The 19,957-nt window shown below is 33.2% G+C and overlaps 1 protein-coding gene across 1 annotated transcript; it reads left to right on the plus strand.

Moving 5' to 3' along the window:
* The first annotated feature begins 482 nt into the window (after nt 1–482).
* On the plus strand, nt 483–2,912 carry LOC107898425 (aluminum-activated malate transporter 8). The gene is made up of 6 exons (XM_016823905.2): nt 483–858; nt 940–1,080; nt 1,180–1,452; nt 1,672–1,805; nt 1,974–2,117; nt 2,209–2,912. The coding sequence occupies exons 1-6, from the start codon at nt 573–575 to the stop codon at nt 2,725–2,727; spliced, it is 1,497 nt and encodes a 498-aa protein (XP_016679394.1). The 5' UTR covers nt 483–572; the 3' UTR covers nt 2,728–2,912.
* The last annotated feature ends 17,045 nt before the right edge of the window (nt 2,913–19,957 follow it).

The following is a 19,957-nucleotide window of genomic DNA, read 5'->3' on the forward strand; positions in this document are numbered from 1 at the left end:
GGTAAAAAACTCAGGCATGGTTTGCTTTGCTAGCTGTGTTCAAGTAAATAACATCCTCTGAAAATTGAGTCAGCTGATCAAGTCTTTACGCAGCTGACTTAAGGGAACAGACATAACCAGAAATGAAAATGAAAGATACATTTAGAGAGAGTTCCCAAATGGAAAAAGTTTTGATGCCATTGCCAAATTCACAATCCTCATTCTTATGGAAAGTAAATTATAGCAGATTAAAAGCAAATGGATTTCAAAACCCTTTGGTTCAGTCTGACTTCTGATTCTTAGTGGGCTAACCCACTAACAATTTCTTTGTTTAAACTCTATTTCTTTTTTTCTTTTTGTGTAAGGAAAGAGCAATAAACAATATATCAGGCCTAGTCAGCTGTCAGCACTTGAAATTCCTCAAAGAAAATATTCTTGATACTGAGCCTTTTTGCTTATAAATACGAGGCCAGTGAAGGACAAAATTCATAGATCACAATACATTCCCTTCCTTTCCCTTTTCTTAGTTGATTTACAGAAAAAGAAGAAGCATATATCTTGGAAGGATTTCTTGGCATCCCCTGCCTTTAACCATGGATATTGGGTCAACATCTCAAGAGAAAGCCAGGTTTTTTGCCGGTGCATGGGGCAGGTTTAAGGCCTTGCCTGGTCAGTTGATGGCCAGAATTATATCAATTGCCAAGAGCATCAAAAAGCTTGGGCAAGATGACCCAAGAAGGCTCATTCACTCCTTCAAAGTGGGACTTGCTCTCTCCTTGGTGTCATTGTTGTACTACGCTAGGCCTCTCTATGATGGTTTTGGGGTGGCTGGAATGTGGGCAGTGCTAACAGTTGTGGTTGTATTTGAATTTACAGTAGGTAAGTTAATTTAGGCCAATAATGCCAAAAGTTCACAAAAGTTTTCTAGTAAATATTCAAATAGTATCCATGTATCTCCAGGTGGAACTCTAAGCAAGTGCTTGAATAGAGGCTTCGCAACATTTCTAGCTGGTGGCCTTGGGATTGGAGCAGATTACTTTGCAAGCTTATTTGGAAAGCAAGGAGAACCCATTGTCCTGGGAATCCTTGTTTTTGTACTAGGTAAAAAAGACTTGATATTTACAAGAAAATTCTTATACTTGATTCAAACTCAAGCTGATGCAAGTTGACTGATTTGGTGTTATTTGTTTATTTTGGCAGCTGCAGCAGCAACATTTTCAAGGTTTTTCCCAAGGATCAAGGCAAGATATGATTATGGAGTTTTGATATTTATACTGACCTTCAGCTTGGTAGCTGTTTCGGGGTACCGAGTGGATGAATTGGTAGTGCTAGCTCATCAAAGACTATCGACAATTATAATGGGGGGAGCAACTTGTATGCTTATATCCATTTTTATTTGTCCAGTATGGGCTGGTGAAGATCTTCACAAGGCAGTCGCTTCCAACCTGGAAAAGCTTGCTACTTACCTAGAAGGTTCACACTAGCCAGAATTTACCTATTGTTTACTTTTAACCATGATTATTTTAGCCAGCTTTACATATATTATGATATACTTTACAAATAATTTATTTGATTTTAATATTAAAAAAATTTTTGCTAACGAGTGTCTTAAAAAAAGACAATCTTTAGCATTAATTAATATATTATTTTTATTAATTATTTTCTCAAGTAATTAAAAACAAATTATTTCAGGATTTGGAGATGTATATTTCCAATCGTGTAAAGATGAAGGGAGTGGTGTGGGTTCAAAGGATGGCAATGGCAAGTCATTTCTTCACCAGGGATATAGAAGTATTCTAAACTCAAAAAACAGTGAAGAATCTTTGGTTAGTTTACCTTCTCTCCACTAAACTTTACGATTGCATGCATGCCATCAAAATACGTACTTCATCTAGTTAATTAACCCATTATATATATAAACAAGTTTTATAACAATAATTTTTTAATATCATTGTTGTTGATCTAATAGCCAAATATATGCAAAAAATTAATAGGCAAATTTCGCAAGATGGGAGCCTGGACATGGCCGCTTCCCACTTCATTATCCGTGGAAACACTACTTGAAGATTGGAGCTCTGGCTCGACAATGTGCCTATCAGATTGAAGCTATTAATGGCTGCATTAATTCTGATATCCAGGCACGATATATATATACACTATTTCAGAGTTGTGTGTTGTATGATATAAATTTCTGTAGTAATATCTAATTAATTTCATTGATGTTTGCAGGCATCAGAAGAGTTCAAAAGTAAGATTGAAGGACCATGTTCTAGAATGAGTTCAGAATGCGGTAAGGCATTAAAAGCATTAGCCACATCCATGAAAACGATGACAGATCCTTCCTCTGCGAATCCCCATGTAGAGAACTCCAAAGCTGCCATGAAAGACCTCAAATTTGCTCTCAAAGCTTCCTCCATGGAGAATGCAGACTTCCTAGCAATAGTGCCGGTCGCCACGGTGGGTTCTGTCCTGGTTGAGATAACCAAATGCATTCAGAAAATATCGGAAGCAGTCCATGAACTTTCCCAACGAGCTCATTTCAGCAAGACTGTGGAACCAACTGTTTCACCGGAGAAACCACAGCAACAGCAGCAGCTGCTTCACCGGGGAATAGTCCGACCAGTTCCGGACACTTCTGACGATGGGAATAGCGACGATGTTGTCATCACAATAGAAGAAATCACCACCGATTCGCCGGAGAAGGGAAGGCCCGATCAGCATCGGGTGCTAAAGCCTGGCCAAGTGTAAATATTTGTTGCTGACATGTGACTAGCTAGTTTTTTTTTTCTTTGCTAGTGTAAGTCCCATTTTTTAATATGGGGCAGTAATTTGAAGAAACAGGAAGAATTATTTTTCAAATCCTTCCCTGCTTTGTATTAATTCAATCTCCTTTTGAATTGGCAGTCCAATATTATGTTGTGCTGTTTATAGTACAGATTTTGTTCGGCACTTCTAAGCTTCAGCTTACAAATTTTTTTTACCAAAATATTATAAATCCTTAAATATTATTTTGAAAACTTTAAATATTTTGAAAATATTATAAATCCTTAAATATTATTTTCCTAAGCCCCTCTTTGTTTCTTTAACTTTTGTAATGTTCTGTAAGTAAAAAAAAAATCTATTCGAAGAGATGATGAAGCAAAGATGACTTGTCTACCTAAGTGATCAAGGTAACTAAATTATTAATAATTTATATTTTGTTCATTTAAATTTAAAAATTAAAAAAATAGTCATTTAATTATTTGAAAGTTTTTATTTAAGTTATTAGGATGTTAAAATCATTGTTGTATGACATTTTTTGTTCGTACCTTCTGCTCCAATTGAAAGCTCTCATTCCCTTTCTTTTTAGTTCAATTTTTTTTCATGAAATAGCTTTGAACACCATGAATCTGCGAACCAAAATATAAACAACTTTCTTCTCTGATCTCGGAAATTATAATTATGGACGCAGTTCACCAGCACTTCAGTCGTCAACTCCCCTATCACCAAGTAATCAACTTCCTTGACCTTCCAGCACTGGGAAGGCGTCAAATTGTCAATGGGTACTGATCGATCGTATTGATCATCAAATCGTCGCTTAAAGTTCGCTAGTCGGACTTTAAAAAAAATCTAGTGACTTAAATAAAATCTTTTGAATAGTTCAGTGACTTAAATGAAAACTTTCAAATAGCTTAGTGACCGTTTTGTAACTTTTTGAAATTGAGTGACTAAATCATAAACTTATTAATAATTTAATGATAGTGTGTAGTTTACCATTTTTTATTTAAGAAAATAAAAGCGTGTTTACCTCTTATTTTAAATGTACAACAGTGGAAAATTTTAGTCTTCCATTTTTATATATTTTGTCAATTTGGTTTTCATTCATTTTTAAGCTAAATTTGACCATTAACTTCTTAAAAAGAGTCAAATTGTTTTTTAACTGAAATGCAGACTAAAACATTAATTTAACGATATTGGTGTGGCAACCCACGTAGTAGTCCTTGTGTACTTTAAGCTGACATGCACTATTTGTCTTATATGGTACATCAACAAATAACTTGATATTATAAAAAAAATTCAAAAAATTAGAAACAAAAATATAAAATATAAAAAAATCATAGGAATTTAAAACACGACATGAAGTACACATAGGTTGTCATGTAGGCTACCATGTTGAATAAATTAACATTTTGTTAGTATTTCTGTTAAAAAGCAATAATTATACTCTTTTTGAAATATTGATGATCAATTTTGACTGTTTTTAAAAGGTTCAAGACAAAATTTAACTCAAAAAAGGATAAAGGTCAAATTGGTAAAAAATGTAAAAATTAATAGCTAAATATATTATTATGTAGTCATTGGCTATGCGGGTACTCCTTGAAAGTTAGCAAGGAAACGGTCTTTCACATAGAAGCTCGGGCTATTCTTGAAGGTTTACGTATTGCATGGGAGAAAGGTTAAAGACAGTTGGAGATTGATTGCGACAATGCACTACTTGTAGAGTCTGTTATTATAGGTAGTGCTGCTAGTAGTAACCTAGTTGAATTACATGTAATCAATGTTTACCTTAAGAGGAATTGGAAGACAAGAATCTGTCACATTCCTTGATCTCAGAATATGGCTGCTGATCGAATGGCGAAATGTACTTATGATAATCAGTTTGGGTTGAAGCTTTTTGAGGATCCCCCAATTTCGATTCAAGAGATTTTACAACCAGATGATGATTTCCTAAGTAGAGTTATGTGATTTCATTGTTTTCGCTTAATGCTATTTGTTTCTACTTAAAAAAAAAACCCACAACAACAGGAAAATGAATTAATTTGGTCATTCCCTACTCCAAAACAATTATATATAGGCAATTTGTTCATGTCGATTTGCTTTTGGTTAAATGGCTTTCTTGAGCAAAACAATTTTTATTACCTGATTGTATATATATATTAAATTTTTAGCTTTTAGCTTGATTAAAAATGATATAAATATGTGGAAAAGATTGTTTTGATGACACAAACTAAATAATTAGGATTCTATCGGATTATATCATTTATTTCTAAATCGAAATATTATTGAGTCCTAAAATATTAGTAGTTAGATATTACGCATAGCATAATTTAGAAATATTATTGATGCAAAGTTTGGGTTAAGAAAACTGAGAGATGTTCACATGATGTCATTGAGAATCATTCTAAAATGATTCAAGGACATTTAGGTGAGTATTTGTGGTTTAATGACTTAATTAGTAAAGTGACAGTACTTCTGATGTTTTAAGAATACAATGGAGATGTGCTATTTATACCCTTTGTGGCGCCTTACAATATAGGTGTAGCGAGATGTTAGATGAGTCATGGATCACCTATACATGTGCTCTATAATGTGATTAGAGATAACTTGTTTTATTAAAGAGTCCCTACATGAGTTTTGATGTGATTGATAAGGGCCTATGTGCTTATACATGTAGGGTGTGCCTCGTATTTATAAGACACATTGTAACCACCTTAGATGAGAATCAATGAGTAATCGGAGAATGGCCAAAACAGGCCCGACGTTGGGACGAGGAGGTCACCAATGTCGGACAACGCGACAGTTTTTGGCAATGGACGTGGCGACAACATTGTGACGAGTAGAGCCGGCACGTCACAACGTCACAACGATTTCCTGATGTTATGCAGCCATGTTTTGCATAGCTCAACAAGATTTCTTCTTTCAGTTGGACTCTGATTACTTCAGGTTTATTTTAGGCATTTTAGTCCTTAGTATTGAACCTATTTAAAGGGTTATTGTAACCTTGATTTAGACATGCCAATCAGCAAGGGCTTTTCTTTAGGAGTTACAAGATGTAGTCGCATATGAGTTTGAAAGAGTTTTTGGTGGTAACTATGGAGAGAATTTTGTTCCTAAGTTAGGGCTTTGTTTTTGTGGTTTGGATTTGTACGTTTAGTAAATTTAGGTTTATTTTGTTCATATTGTACTCTCATTTGTTTACTCATTTAGTGAAAAGCCGAAGCTTCATTTGCCTGTGGTTTTTATCCTCTTTAGAGGAGTTTTCCACGTAAAATTTGTGTTATATCTCCTCTACCTTTTCTATTTTGTTGTTTATTTGTGAAAAATACGAGTTAAGGTGGAGATTTGTGGGGTGTGTCTCACATTTATCAAATGTTTTGCAGGTAATTATCGAAGATAGATGTGCGACATCACGATGAGGAGATATATGACTTTGCCACGATGCGACGAGTAAGAGGCGATGTCATGATGAGGGTTGTCGGGATGTTGGGACAAGGAGGCGTCTCTTGAGGCAGGAGAAGAGGTGATGTCACAACGAGGAGAGTTGTGACTTCATGATGTTGCGATGATATCTCACCTAATGTAACAACGTTTTAGACTCCAAGTAGGACTTCTTCTCCCAGTTGAACTATGATTATTTCAGGGATATTTTAGTTGTTTTAGTCGTTACTATTAAGCCTATTTAAAGGGCCTTTGCAACCCTGATTTAGACATGGCAATAAAAAAAAGGCTTCTCTTTGAGGGCAATAAGGTGTAGTCACATATGGAGTTTTTAAGAGAGTTTTCGTGGTAACTATGGATAAAATTTTGTACCCCTTTTAAGAGAACTCTATGAGAGTTGGGGTTTTGTTTTCAAGGTTTTGGGTAATGTATGTTTGATACATTTAGGTTTATTTTCTCCATATTGTACTCTCGTTTGTTTACTCATTTAGTGAAAAGCCGAAGCCTCCTTTGTTTGTAGTTTTTATTCTCTTTAGAGGAGTTTTCCACAAAAATATTTGTGTGTTTGATCTTCTCTATTTTACTTTTTCATTGCTTATACGGGTCGATTCCCAACAATACATGTAAAGCCTTGTAGTCTCAAGGAGAATTAACCAATATGGTCCTACGATTAAACCTTTATTTAGTAGGTCGATGTACCCAATGTATTTAGTGACAATTGTTTGATGAAAAGCTCTTTTTTAGTGAGGTTTAGGATTGTTTCTTAGGAAATGCTATTACATGTAACTTTGGTGTTTGGACAAGCTTTGGATTTTTTCGTGCTTTATCCCTATTAGGCCTATTATTTTCCTTTCAAGCAAGCGCAAGATCTTAAAGTGGCATTCTTTAAGATTAAAAACAAACTATTTTTTATGTTTTTAATGATTAGTTATGAGTTTTCGAAGGGTCTAGGCATGTTACACATTTAGTGTGATATAATTGTTAATTTTAAAAGATGCTTTTGTGCATTTATGAGGTAGAGATTTGGAGATATGTGTAAGCCTTGTGTTGGTATACAAAACAAGATAGTGATAAACGAATATTGACAAAAGAATGGTGGGTTATGCCTCTTAAATTTTGAAGTGTATTTTAAATATTTTGCTAGGTTTATATATAAATAGTTGTTTTAAGGCCTTTGGTTTTGGCTCTTTTTCTTTTTATTAGCAAAATTTTGCTTTTGATTGTTGCCTTCGTGAAAATTGTTGATTTTTTTATTTTAAACCATTATGGCCTTTGTGTGAGGTAGGATTTTTTGGTTTATTTTGTTTATTTTTCTTGATTTTTTTAGCTTGGTTCTATACGTGGTTTTTGTTATTTTTTTGAGTGGAAAAATAAACAATAATGAATGAAAAATATATATTAGGATTTTGGTGGTGATAGTGATGTATTAATAGAGGTAGAGATTAATGCGATCTCGGTCGCATCATGTCACGATGAAATTCGATGGCATCAGAATTCGCCCAAACACGAGGGTCCTAAGTGCAAAATGAAGTTTTGATTCCAGATTTGTTAATTTGGTTGCTGGAATTATTGACCAATCATGGACTTACAATTCAAGTGTGCCATGCAATCTAATTCTAGCTTAATTCTAGTTTTCCTTTAGCTTAGTAATTTAATTTATGAATAAAGAGTTAATTCGGTTTTAACTAGTTAGTTAAGTTAGTTTAAAATTTATAAATATGTCATGGTCTGAACTTTAATGATTGAGCTTTAAATATGTCATAAGCTGGACGTTTTAAACATGTTATAAGTTTATTAATTTTGTATTAATTCGTACAACTATATCTGTTTCAAACTGGTCTTAATTCAGACACTTTAATTGTGTCTATTGCTAGACAAATTAAGTGTGTCTTTTGTTAGTATTTAAACCATGCATTAACTTTGTCTTGTAAGCTGAATGTATTGGTTGTTCATCAACAGGTTCATTAGATGACATTAAGGGAGGGCAAGCAGTTGGACATTCATGCACCAACAAAAATAATGAGTACATGCACATACTGTTTTCAAAGAAGCATCCATTCATGTTTTGGTGTACCAAGAATCAGCCTTCGATGTGGGTACATTGTGATCGATCATATGGAATTCAAATACATTTCTCAAGCAATACTTAAGGTGAAAGAAATCTTGGCATTCAATGGAGATGCATGAACAGTGTCAAGGAGAGGATTATTTGGTTGATTAATTACTTCATACATGGGAGAATTCATGTACAATATTTAAGGGAGTCCAGCCTCATTAATTCAGCAAATGTACCAACACATTCATGCATAAAAAGAAGGGGGAATGAAACAGCTAGATGCAAACTGTCCATTCATGTGTTTAAGACACATTAAAGCCTTAATTAAGGGAAATGCATGTCCATGCATCTATCATTCGGCTAAGGGGATTGAAGGGGAGTTAAACACTGAATATTCATGGAACTTAAGGAAACCTTCATGGCTAAGCATACATGCACACACCAGGGGGGAAGAAAGTGACCATTCGGCTAGTGCATGAAATAGCCAAATTCAAGAACCGATTTAATGCTTTAAGTGTGAACATTTTAATTGTTGTGTGAACACACAGATGCCGAATTTAAATGGTCATTCTTTGTATCTATCTTACATCACTGAACTTATGTCATTTGAATGAAATATATTAACTTTGTGAGTTTTTAGCTCTCATTGTTCTTCAGGATTCAAATTAACTTATCTACTTTGCTAGTGGTGTCCACCTTGAATTCTTTCTTGAACTTATCACTTTCGAGTGTGGCGTTCATCCCTTATACCATTGGTTCCTATCTTACTAGATAGCGGGTCTCGATTCTATCCAGCTTTCTGCCAATCACCTTAAAACGTTTAAGAATCGGGTCCTTAATTTGTATTAAGGGTTTATTCTTGTTTTGAGTTTGTTTTAACCATCCTTTCATCTTTCTATTTTATTTTTATTCGCTGTTAAAACTATCTTCTTTTAAAATATAAATCTTTTCTTAAACTGAAACGAGAACTACTTAATTTGCGATTGAGCAAACAAACGACTCAATTACATCCCATAAGCGAGTTCGTATCAGAGATGATTTTGTGACTTTTTAAAGATATCACTACTTTATATGATATGGTGTAACTAAGTGATGGTTTTGCTGATGATGTAGATGGTTTCAATGACTTTTTAAATTCTAGGGATGATGGAGCTGTCAAAATCCCAAATCCAGATGAGCTTATATAAGTTGAACCATTGGTAAGTACGATAGATGAATGAAAGATGGAGAAATCGCTGCATGAAAGAGGAATTTATCTACCAAATTACCGTTATTTTGAAGTTCATTGTAGAGTACATGGACTTATAGAATGAATAGGTGGTAATGAAAAATGTATTTACCTACTACTGTATTCATTTGAGATGAGATTTCATTTAGCTTCCTATTTTTGGTAAGTGCATTAAAAGAGTACAAGATTGTCCTAGATCAATTATAGGGCACATGATGGTTTAAATTTGACAACGTTATTTTAGATTGTAGTAAGAGGAATGTTATAGGTTGGTTTGTGGTAGAGTCAAACTATATGCATACTTCAATTATTGCTCCAATGTTAATATGTTAATGGATAATAATATGAGAATATTCATGTTGACCAAAACTCGTATGTATATGTTGAGTGTAAACAAAAGGATTTTTTTTTTTAAAAAATTTATTCCTAATGAAGTAGAGCCCTAATATGCTTTTATGAAGTGTGAGGTGATAAAGGAAAAAAACTTAAATACTATAAAAATAGGTGGGTGAATATTGACATTCTATTGACAAAATTTGGATTGCGTTAGTGGTGTTTAAAGAACCAAAAACCCAATGTAGTAGCCACCAAGTTCATATATTTGGCAAGGTTTGTTGATGTTGATGTTTAGCCTATAGGTAAGGAGAAAGCTTATCCTGATGGAGTTGAAGATGATTTAAGGTGAACATTAACTATTGTCATCCTCAAAAAGTGGTGTCAATGAAAGGTAAAAGGAAACTTGTTTGTAGAGAATGTTATTCATCTATGGGTATTTCGCTAACTTTATTGTTGCAGAGGGTATAGCCATGGTTGTTTCACTCTTACATATTGCAAGTGTTGGTGAAGAAACTTCCACTCTTTTAACAATTACAGATATCAAAATAAGGTTATAAAAGGATTTCAAAGAATAGGATATGATGCCTTTTTTAAGAAAAGTTATATAAAAGGTTACTATTGTGAGGAAGCATGAAAGGAGTAGAAGTAGGAGTGTGTTTGAGGGGTATACAATAAATGTGAGAGAGGGTGAGTGTTTTATGGTTTGAAAAAAGTGTTGATTGTGTTATTGTAGTGTTTGAACTAATTGATTGTTTATTTAATGTGTTTTTTAGACTCTTTGGGTAAAAAGATGACAAAAGGCCTCAAAAGGTTGGAAGTAGTGGTTGTAATTTTTTTCTTTCCTATTGTTTGTGATGGTCTTATTAATAATATTTTAGAGATTTTTTTATTCAACACTTAACTCTGCCAGCATGAAAAAGAGTTTTAATGTTACAGTGGTGTCGACTATAAGTCACCCAAGCTGAAGGCTATTTGTAAAGGTGGTTCCAAAAAATTGTCGAGCGTCACAAGTTCGCGTTAAAGAGGGTGAAATTCTTCCTTAAGAGAGAAGGTGCTCGTGCCAATTGTTGGAAAAATCTTGGTTTGAAAATGATTTTCTTGCATAGTGGAAAATTAAAATTTTAAAAATCGACCCGATTTGTGATATTTATAGCAATAAACCTTAACCGAATTTGGACCTCTGAGTTAATCTTAGTAGACATTTGTTTTTCCCAGATTTCAACCAAATGATCTCTGTTATTCTCATACCACGAACTACTTCGAGTGTGGGCTCAAATCAATTAAATCGAAACATAAAACTAGAAAAAATGTTCTCTCCTTTTGGGGTGAAAAGAAAAATTCTCCCTTCTTAATAAAAACCGATAGAATTGTTATTCTGGAAAAATATATGTAATATTTGAGAATAAATTCTCTCTATTTTTTAACAGAATAACAATATCTCCAAGTTGTGTTCATAGCTCTACCAGTGCCATATGTTTATAGGAAGAAAAGGTAGGCCCCTTGTTGACTTGTAGTGGTTTATTTCAAATAGAAAAACAACATCCTACTTAGAATGGTACTATAGTGGATGGCACACCCTAGTATTCCTACTAGAGTTGTCGCCCCCTTCATGTCCATGAGGGGTTTTTGGGCCTTTCTCACATCAGGTCCAGTTATGAGTACTTCTTGGGCCTTTTTGACCGAATGTTTTATAATGTGATCCAACCGGATTCAATTTTTCTATTTTCTCAAAATAAACTTTAATATTTATATAAAAAATAATTTTCTCATCCCTATTTTTCCCCAACAAGAAATTGAAGATTTTACCCTTGGTAAAATTTTGACGATTTTGCCCCTGGTTAAATTTCGAGAAAATATGTCACTATAACCGAATGGTTTATTTTCATTTTTAGGCTTTAAAACAGTCCAAAAACATAAACTCATTCTTCCAATCATTTTTAAGTAATCCATATAGGATTTGCAAATGGATAATTTCAATTTCCATTTTCATTTCCATTCCATTTTTGGAAACCTACATTCATTTCCAAATGGCTTCAAAACAGTCCAAAAACAAACCTATTCGTTCTGTTCATTTCCATTCAAACACACACTTCATTTTTGATTTCAACGAGCTAGCGGTGGGATCGATTTGACATATGTAGTTGAGAGTCAAATGATTTATAATTAAGTTTCAGCCTTTTGCCTATTAATTATAAGCTCATTGAGTTATGAAGTCATTCCACTATAGTATCGTGACTGAGCTCTCCCCAATGACATGTCATTATGAAAGCAACTACTCATTGCTCGTCCAATGACCTTGTTATAGGTGTGTTACCCGTATAGGATATCCTTGATCTTTTTGGAATAATATTCATTCTCCTAATATGATCCTATTTAATCTTATGGTAACCATAATATCTTCCTTAATGAAAAGTCAATCACTTTCGAATATTAATCAAGTCATCCATCATAAAGACGGACGACCAATGACCACGTTTACTTTTCATCAACCATGTAATGCCAATAAGAGGATACTATTTACCTATGTTTTAGGCTATGTATTCCACTTTTATGAATGACGCTACATACTATAGAAGTCATACACCCAACGCACAAGCTTTCAATTCCTTATCTATTTGAACTCAGGCTTTTACTTACATCAAAGTGTACGAGTCATGCATACATAGTCCACCATCCACTCAAGATTTAGGTATGCCACACTATGAACGTCACAAGTGAATAAATCCATAAACGAATTTAGGATCTATTCTTCTTAGGTCTTATCTGGTGTATTGTCAGTCCAGTTAGTCACATCTATGTCTCTATCTTTTGGGAGTCATCCGCTCCGATCCCCAAGACAAAGTATCTCCCCAATTGGACTTGATAGATGAAATATTAGCATTTTAATTGGTTTTCTCATTTTTGATTAGACTAAGGACATGCTTAGGTTTGTCTACTTCATATGAGGATTCGACCACGTAATACCGCTTACCAGTTGTTAAACATTTAGACAACCAATGAGCAACATTTGCTTCCATTTTCCTTTGTAAACAAAAACTATGTGAGGAAAATATGTAAATTATTAATTTGATTTATGAATAATTTTATTAACCAATCTATTCGAAAAAACTACAAGTGTACTTAGAAAAAAATACTACACTATGGGCACCAAATCCAACACCAATTGCATGTCCTAGTTGCAACTTACCTTCCAACTGGGTTGTTGTGCAACTTTCCATATTTGTTGGCATCGTTTTGACAAAAAATAGGTTTGAAACACTCAGGATGCTAGATAACAAATCCATATCAAAATTTTATGCAAAATTGTATGACATCATAAATTAGGCATTTACTATTAGTAAAGAGTACTCGAATAATAAACTGGTTAAAATGTCTTAATTTTTTTGCTTGAATGATCTGTGATCAAGTTGACTACTATAAAAGAGGCCACTGAAATTTATATAATAAGGATTGGTGAACTCATTGGGTCTTTACAAACCTTTAAGATTTATCTTGAATAAACTAAGAAGAGCAAGGACAAAATAAAAACATTGCATAGTAGGTTGAATATCTAGTTGTAAGTAAAGTTAAAACTACTATTGAAGATATAGGAGAAATTAATCATCCACACCAAAAACTTTAACTGAGCATGTAGGAAGATAACTAGGAAGAGCAGCACTGGTGATCAAAATCGTAACTTCAACAAGGGTAATGGGAATGCAGTAACAACTAGTAAAGAAGCAGCTAATGTAACACCCCATACTCGACCTAGTCGCCAAGCCAGAATATTGGGATGCCACACCATCATCTCATGTCATAACCGACAAGTAAAAGCTCATTCCAACAAAATATCCTTCAGTTTCCTATTTGCATTGGTCTTAAGTCAATCATACTAGCTAGTTATCATTATCAGATACTAAACTTATATTAAAAAGTCTTATTAATACATGCATAAGTTCCATTCAACAAAATTCTCAAACCAGGACCGTAGGTATCGATACTGACACTAAGGTATCGATATTTTCTTTAAGTAGTAAAAATACCACTTAGAAAAATGATACCAAACTTGCATTTTGTTTCTCAATTAAAAATCAAAGTCTCGAAAATTATTGGTATTTTTTGTGAAATATCGATACTTTAACCCCAAGTATCGATACTCGAGCAAGAGTATCGATACTTGAGCAAAGGTATCGATACCAAATCTCTATTCTGACTTCTTGTACGTTTCAAAACACAGAGGTATCGATTTTAAAACCTAATTATCGATACCTCTGCCCCAAGCCTTAAAAACATAGCAATATGAGCAATTAATCCATTCTAATTTAGTTCCTAAACATCTTACATCAATTGCATTAACAAATAATCATTCAATGGCCTAATTAGCAGTTCAATATCGCAAAATTGCGTTCAAGCAAGTAACAACTATCCATATTCATGTTCATGAACTCAAGCATAATAATAACATGTAATCTTGATGAACCGAACCAAAAACCAGCAAATTGCCTAGAAGTTAACATGGCTATAAACAAGTCTACCACATTGCCTTTTTCCCCAAAATGTAAATAAATATAAAACACCTATGAAATAATGCAAAATTCTTACTTGGATCACCTCTCAAAACCACACCATTCACACTAGTACACAACTAATATACAATGGTTAAAGTAGGGAGTGGGTGAACTTAACAAGCTTAGTGAATGCCTAGAACAACTACCATGCAAACAGTTCATCAAGCATTAACGAAACGACCATAAAACATAACCTTAACAGTTCCAACTTTAGTGTCATAATATACTTAGTCGTGCATTATTATTAGGTCATTTACATGGTAAACATATTCACTTTTCAGCATTTATCCTATTACACATATGACTTAACATTCAGGCATATATGACAATATTCAAAAATAGGTTTATAGATAAATTGCATAATGGTCACATGTAATATAAACATATATCACAATATAAACATATTCATAATTTGAGATAATTTGGCAGTTGAGCTATGAAACATAAAAGCGAGTTCTATCATCACTCATCGGATACATGGATCTCTAACACACCAAAAACATAGACTCATAGAGTCAAACATGTCCCAAAACTGAAGCAAAAAGCTAACACTCTCCTTATTTCCCCTCACATGTCCCATTGAATAAAGCTTAACTCACATTCCCTTATCCTTCCAACATGTCCTAGGGCCTCAACGCCTAAAATCACTGTGCATATAGGTGAGTGCTTACAATCCTATGGTGTGCCAACTATATCCAACGGTTTCAAGATCACAAGGTCGAAATATCTAAAGTCAAACACATATCACTTACCGGTTATCTGTGCACAATCACTGCATATTTGCATCTTTAACAAAACACTGTCACTAATATTTAACATATACATAAAATGTACATATTTTCACTTTCACAATAGTTATCATAGCCACATATCACATGTTATATCATCTCTTCTTAATTCACATATTCACAAACACATAAGCACTTTGTTCACAAAATAACATATGTATGAGAAAGTTTACACTCGGAATTTAGAGTAGGGGTTTAGGCTACTACTAAATTCCCAAATAATGCATTGAATTATGTCCACAAATAATTATTACAAACACTCACCAATTACGCTTACACCGAAAGACCAAAAGCTTAAACTAGCTTTTCGTTGCCAATAATAGCCCGTTTTGCAGTGGTGTCGAAAATAGTAGTTTTGGGGACACCAAATTCAATGAGAAAGTTTGTAAATATTATTATTTAATATTTATGAGTTAAATATTGTTTTTAAAAAGGTTTTTGATTTGATAAATTATAATTTATAAGCAATTTATTAAGTTCAAGTGGTAAGACCCTATGGTTAAGTGGTTTAGAAGATGAGGTATCGGGACCTCATTTTTATAAACTGAGCTGTAAATATTTTTATAAATATTTACGGAGTGTCATTAAGGTGGAATTAAAGTTTCGTTGAAAAATTTTAACGTTTCAATGATTAATTAATTAAAAAGAACTAAATTGTAAAAGATGTAAACTTTAATCACTATTTGATTTGTGTGATTAAATGGCTTAATAAATGAAAGTATATGGAAAAATATGGTAAATATACCATATTATATAGGAGTGGGTGGTGGAATTTGTCTTATTATGAAAATATGTATGTTTTATTAATTAAAATAAAACATATTAAATGATAATAAAATGCATTAAATATATCATCTTTTACATTTAATTATTTTGTTGAGTTTGGGATAGAAGGAAGCTATTGGTAAACCTTCAAGCTTCGGAAAAACTTCATAGGATGCATGTAAGTTCAATATAGCCTCGTTTTCAATAATTTTTATGTTTTTGAGATCGTTGCAACTAGGTCCAGCTAGCTCGTTCCTTCGATTTTGTAACTGTCAAAGATTTTGAATGTTTCCATTGATGAATCTTGTGACTTTTGATGTTAGATGATGAATTTGGAATGTTGATTGTGTAGTACCCTAGTTTTTGGGATTAGAAGTTTGAGATTCTTAGTAAGGGTCAGTGAGTAGGACGCGCACTTAGGATAGTTTCTACGTTGTAATGTCAGAATGGGGCTGTTGGTTTGGTGGTTGAGTGAGTGTTAGTGTACCTCTAGGTTCTAGGTTTGAGTCCCTGTGTGTGCATTTTGGGTGAAATATTTTTTTATTGTTAAATAGTATATTTGCTTTAAGTTTAACAATAATTATTTGGTTTTATTTTTTTTTCCTATTTTCCTTTTTCACGTTCAACTTTTTCTGATTATTGTTTTTCCGCTCTCTCTTTTCTTGCTTTCCTTCTTTTTGGTAAAAAATGGTTGTGTTTGTGGTTTTTGTAACACCCCTTCCCCGTGTTCCTCGCCAGAACAGAGTATGAGGTATTACTAGAACACAAACACTTGTTATCGTTCCAACTGAGATTTTTTTTATGAAAATTTTGACATAATCCCCTTTATAAATATGTAACATCACCTGCAAATTTTCAGATCGTAACCCAGCCAATTCCAATGTTTCAACCAACATTTATATTCTCAAATATATTTAAATCATACTTAACATTTTAACTATCATCATTAGCATTGTATAAAATAATTTATCAAATAACATATACTAAAATTTAGGCTCAATACTTTGTAACATATAACATCAAAATCAAGTCTTCTATACATGCCACAATTTAGAAATATTGATTACAAAATACCAAAAGTTGTGGATAGTGTAGATGAGTTCCTGACTATTTTCGAATTCCGAGCTGAACTGGTAACACTATAAAACAAGGGAAAAGAAAGAGGAGTAAGCATAGCTTAGTAAGTATGTAATTAATAAACAAGTTTCTAGTATGTTTCCATATATAATATAATCTTAATCACACATAAATTCACTATTTATTCAAGTTCTAGCAAGTTGTTTATTCGCATCACAGTCACTAAATTATTTTTATCTAGAGCTACAGAACTCCAAATTAGGATATGTAAATTTTCCTTGAAACTAGGCTCATATATATTCTTACAATAAAATTTTTAGAATTTTTGGTTTAGCCAATTAGTACAGTTTATTCTTTAAAGTTTCCCCTATTTCACTACTCAATAGCTCTAACCCCTCTTCACCTAAAATTAATTATCTCTTTCTACAGAATTCAAATGATGTTTCTATTTAGTTCTATTGAAAATAGACTTATCGAAAAATTTAAGCATGTAAATTATAAACCATAAATATTTTTTTACAATTTTTAGTGATTTTCCAAAGTCGGAACAGGGGATTTTGAAATCATTCTGACCTTGTCTCACTAAATTTCAAATATCTCAAAATATTTAACTCTTTTGCTTATTATGTTTCCTTTATGTGAAAATAGACTCATTCAGATTTAATTTCATATCTCATCAAACCCCCAATTCAATTTCCAACATTTTTTGTGATTTTTCAAAGTTACACAACTGCTATTGTTCAAAACTATTTTATTTCTAAATTTACTCTTTAATAGTTTTAATACTTCATATCATCTTACTCAAAGGTCGATTAAATATCGAACCCAATATTCATCACGTAATCTTATCCATTTCACATGTACTTTCATTTGTCCAATTTCCTCGATGAGCACTTCGGAATATTAACCGTTACTCCGTGAAATTAGCACTTAGCAACCACCTTATATTCTGTGATACGGGGAATCAGCACATAACAACCTCTTTCACAATCAAGGATATGGTGGAATCAGCACTTAGCAACCACCTTTAAAATCAATAATTCGGGGAATTAACACTTAGCAACCTCTCGAGGAATCTGCACTTAGCAACCCCTTTTTGATCAGAGTTTCGGGGAATCTACACTTAGCAACCCTTTTTTGATCAGTGATTCGAGGAATATACACTTAGCAACCCCTTAAATTCAATGAATCCCAGTCTAATCTGAGTGTTCAATCGGGAACCTTATTTTACAACATTTTACCAGCTTTTTCAAATTTAACCACATTTTTGTAATCTACATCAAATATTTATTCTATATTCAATCATATCTCAACAATATATTAAATAAAATTAAAACAATCCATTATTCACATACAAACTTACCTTGGTGCAAAATATAGTAATTTTGCAATTTAGTCTACGATCTTTTCCTTTCCCCAATTGAGATTGATTACATGTTCTTCTTGATCTATATGTATAAAGCTAGATTATGCATGATTTTGTTAACTTGCTATGGCTCGTATACATGTGCATTTTTTTACTGTAGGTACATGCCTTGTTGGGTGAGAAAAGTGGCTTGTAAACTAGCATATTTTCATCCACACAGGCAAAGACACGAGCATGTGTCTTAGCCGTGTGTGAAACACGACCAGGTGACACGGTCGTGTGTCCCCTGTAGCTTTTAAAAGTTTGCAAGTCAGTATGTTCACACGGCCTAGCACACAGGCGTGTGGCTTGGCCGTGTGACCTAAGTCAGTATACTCACACGGGCATGGGCTGGGACATGGTCGTGTATCCCTATTTCGAATTCCCACACGGCCTAAGATAGGAGCATGTGTCTTTGCCGTGTGAGTTACATGGCCTGGCCAAATGGCCGTGTGACCCATGCAGTTTGAAGATTTTCATATTTTTCTAAAAAATTCTAAATGTTTTCGATTTAGTCCCGACTTGTTCCCAATGTGTTTTTAAGCCCTCAAGGGCTCATATAAGGGACGATATGCATGTTATTGTTTGGCTTTCCTATGGTTAGTGATATGAATTAGAATGTTTAAAATTTTTGTTTGTTTTGAAATGTAAACTCCGGTAATGCTCCGTAACCCTATTTCGGCGACGGATACGGGTTAGGGGTGTTATATTGCCTTTATCTCTACTCGTAGAAGGTTCTATGGAATCCAAAACTTCAACACAACAATACATCCAAAAATCAGTCAAGGACTCATTACAAGCATATAAAACATAAGCCTAAACTAAGTTCTCATGTAATCGAAACCTTTAACATAGCTAACTTAAAACTTAAATATCTCAGTCTATACTCAATCTTTTTGCCTAAAACTAATTTTGTTCATCTTATAATTCACCTACAACTAATTCTCAACCTTTAAAATACAATAAAATACTGAATTCATAGTATCGACTTTTTTAACATGTTTTATGGCTATTTTCTGAAAATTCATTAAAATTCAAGAAATCTTTAACGAAACTTCAAAGTAACTTTAGAAACCTTCTAATTATGTTAAAATAAGTTGAAAAACACTTTGGAATCACGTTTTTATTCAAAATCCCAAAATCCACAATTAACGACACAATTTTTGACTTTTATTTAAAACTTCTGTTTCAATGGCTACAAATTTAGTTTAAGGGACTAGATATAATTTAAAACTCATAGAAAGTCGAATGGTTACCTTCGATGGAAGAAAAATGAGCTTTGATGCAAATCTTAAAAAACCCACGTTTGGAGAAGATGATGTAGATGATGAAGTTTTTGGGTGATTTTCTCGGTTTTTGTAGAGGTTTATAACTTAAGAGATGATAGAAATCAAAAGGAATTAGGATTTGGAGTTCAAAATTGATTGAACTAGAAAGAGAGAATCATGGATGACAAACAAAAATTTTGGGTAGTTTTTATGTGAAATAACTTGGTGAAGAGAGATTATTTAGCTTGGATTTTAAAATCTGGTTAAATTACTTTATAAAACTCTCAATTTTGACTATTTTACAAATCAG

This window comes from Gossypium hirsutum, chromosome D04, assembly GCF_007990345.1.
Source record: "Gossypium hirsutum isolate 1008001.06 chromosome D04, Gossypium_hirsutum_v2.1, whole genome shotgun sequence".
NCBI lineage: Eukaryota > Viridiplantae > Streptophyta > Magnoliopsida > Malvales > Malvaceae > Gossypium > Gossypium hirsutum.

What these genes read in the sequence shown, in the direction of transcription:
- LOC107898425 (XM_016823905.2), top strand. Translation starts at nt 573, where the DNA reads ATGGATATTGGGTCAACATCTCAAGAGAAAGCCAGGTTTTTTGCCGGT. An exon ending in TGTATTTGAATTTACAGTAG is followed by an intron (nt 859 to 939) that starts GTAAGTTAATTT and finishes ATGTATCTCCAG; the next exon opens with GTGGAACTCTAAGCAAGTGC. An exon ending in GCTTGCTACTTACCTAGAAG is followed by an intron (nt 1,453 to 1,671) that starts GTTCACACTAGC and finishes AAATTATTTCAG; the next exon opens with GATTTGGAGATGTATATTTC.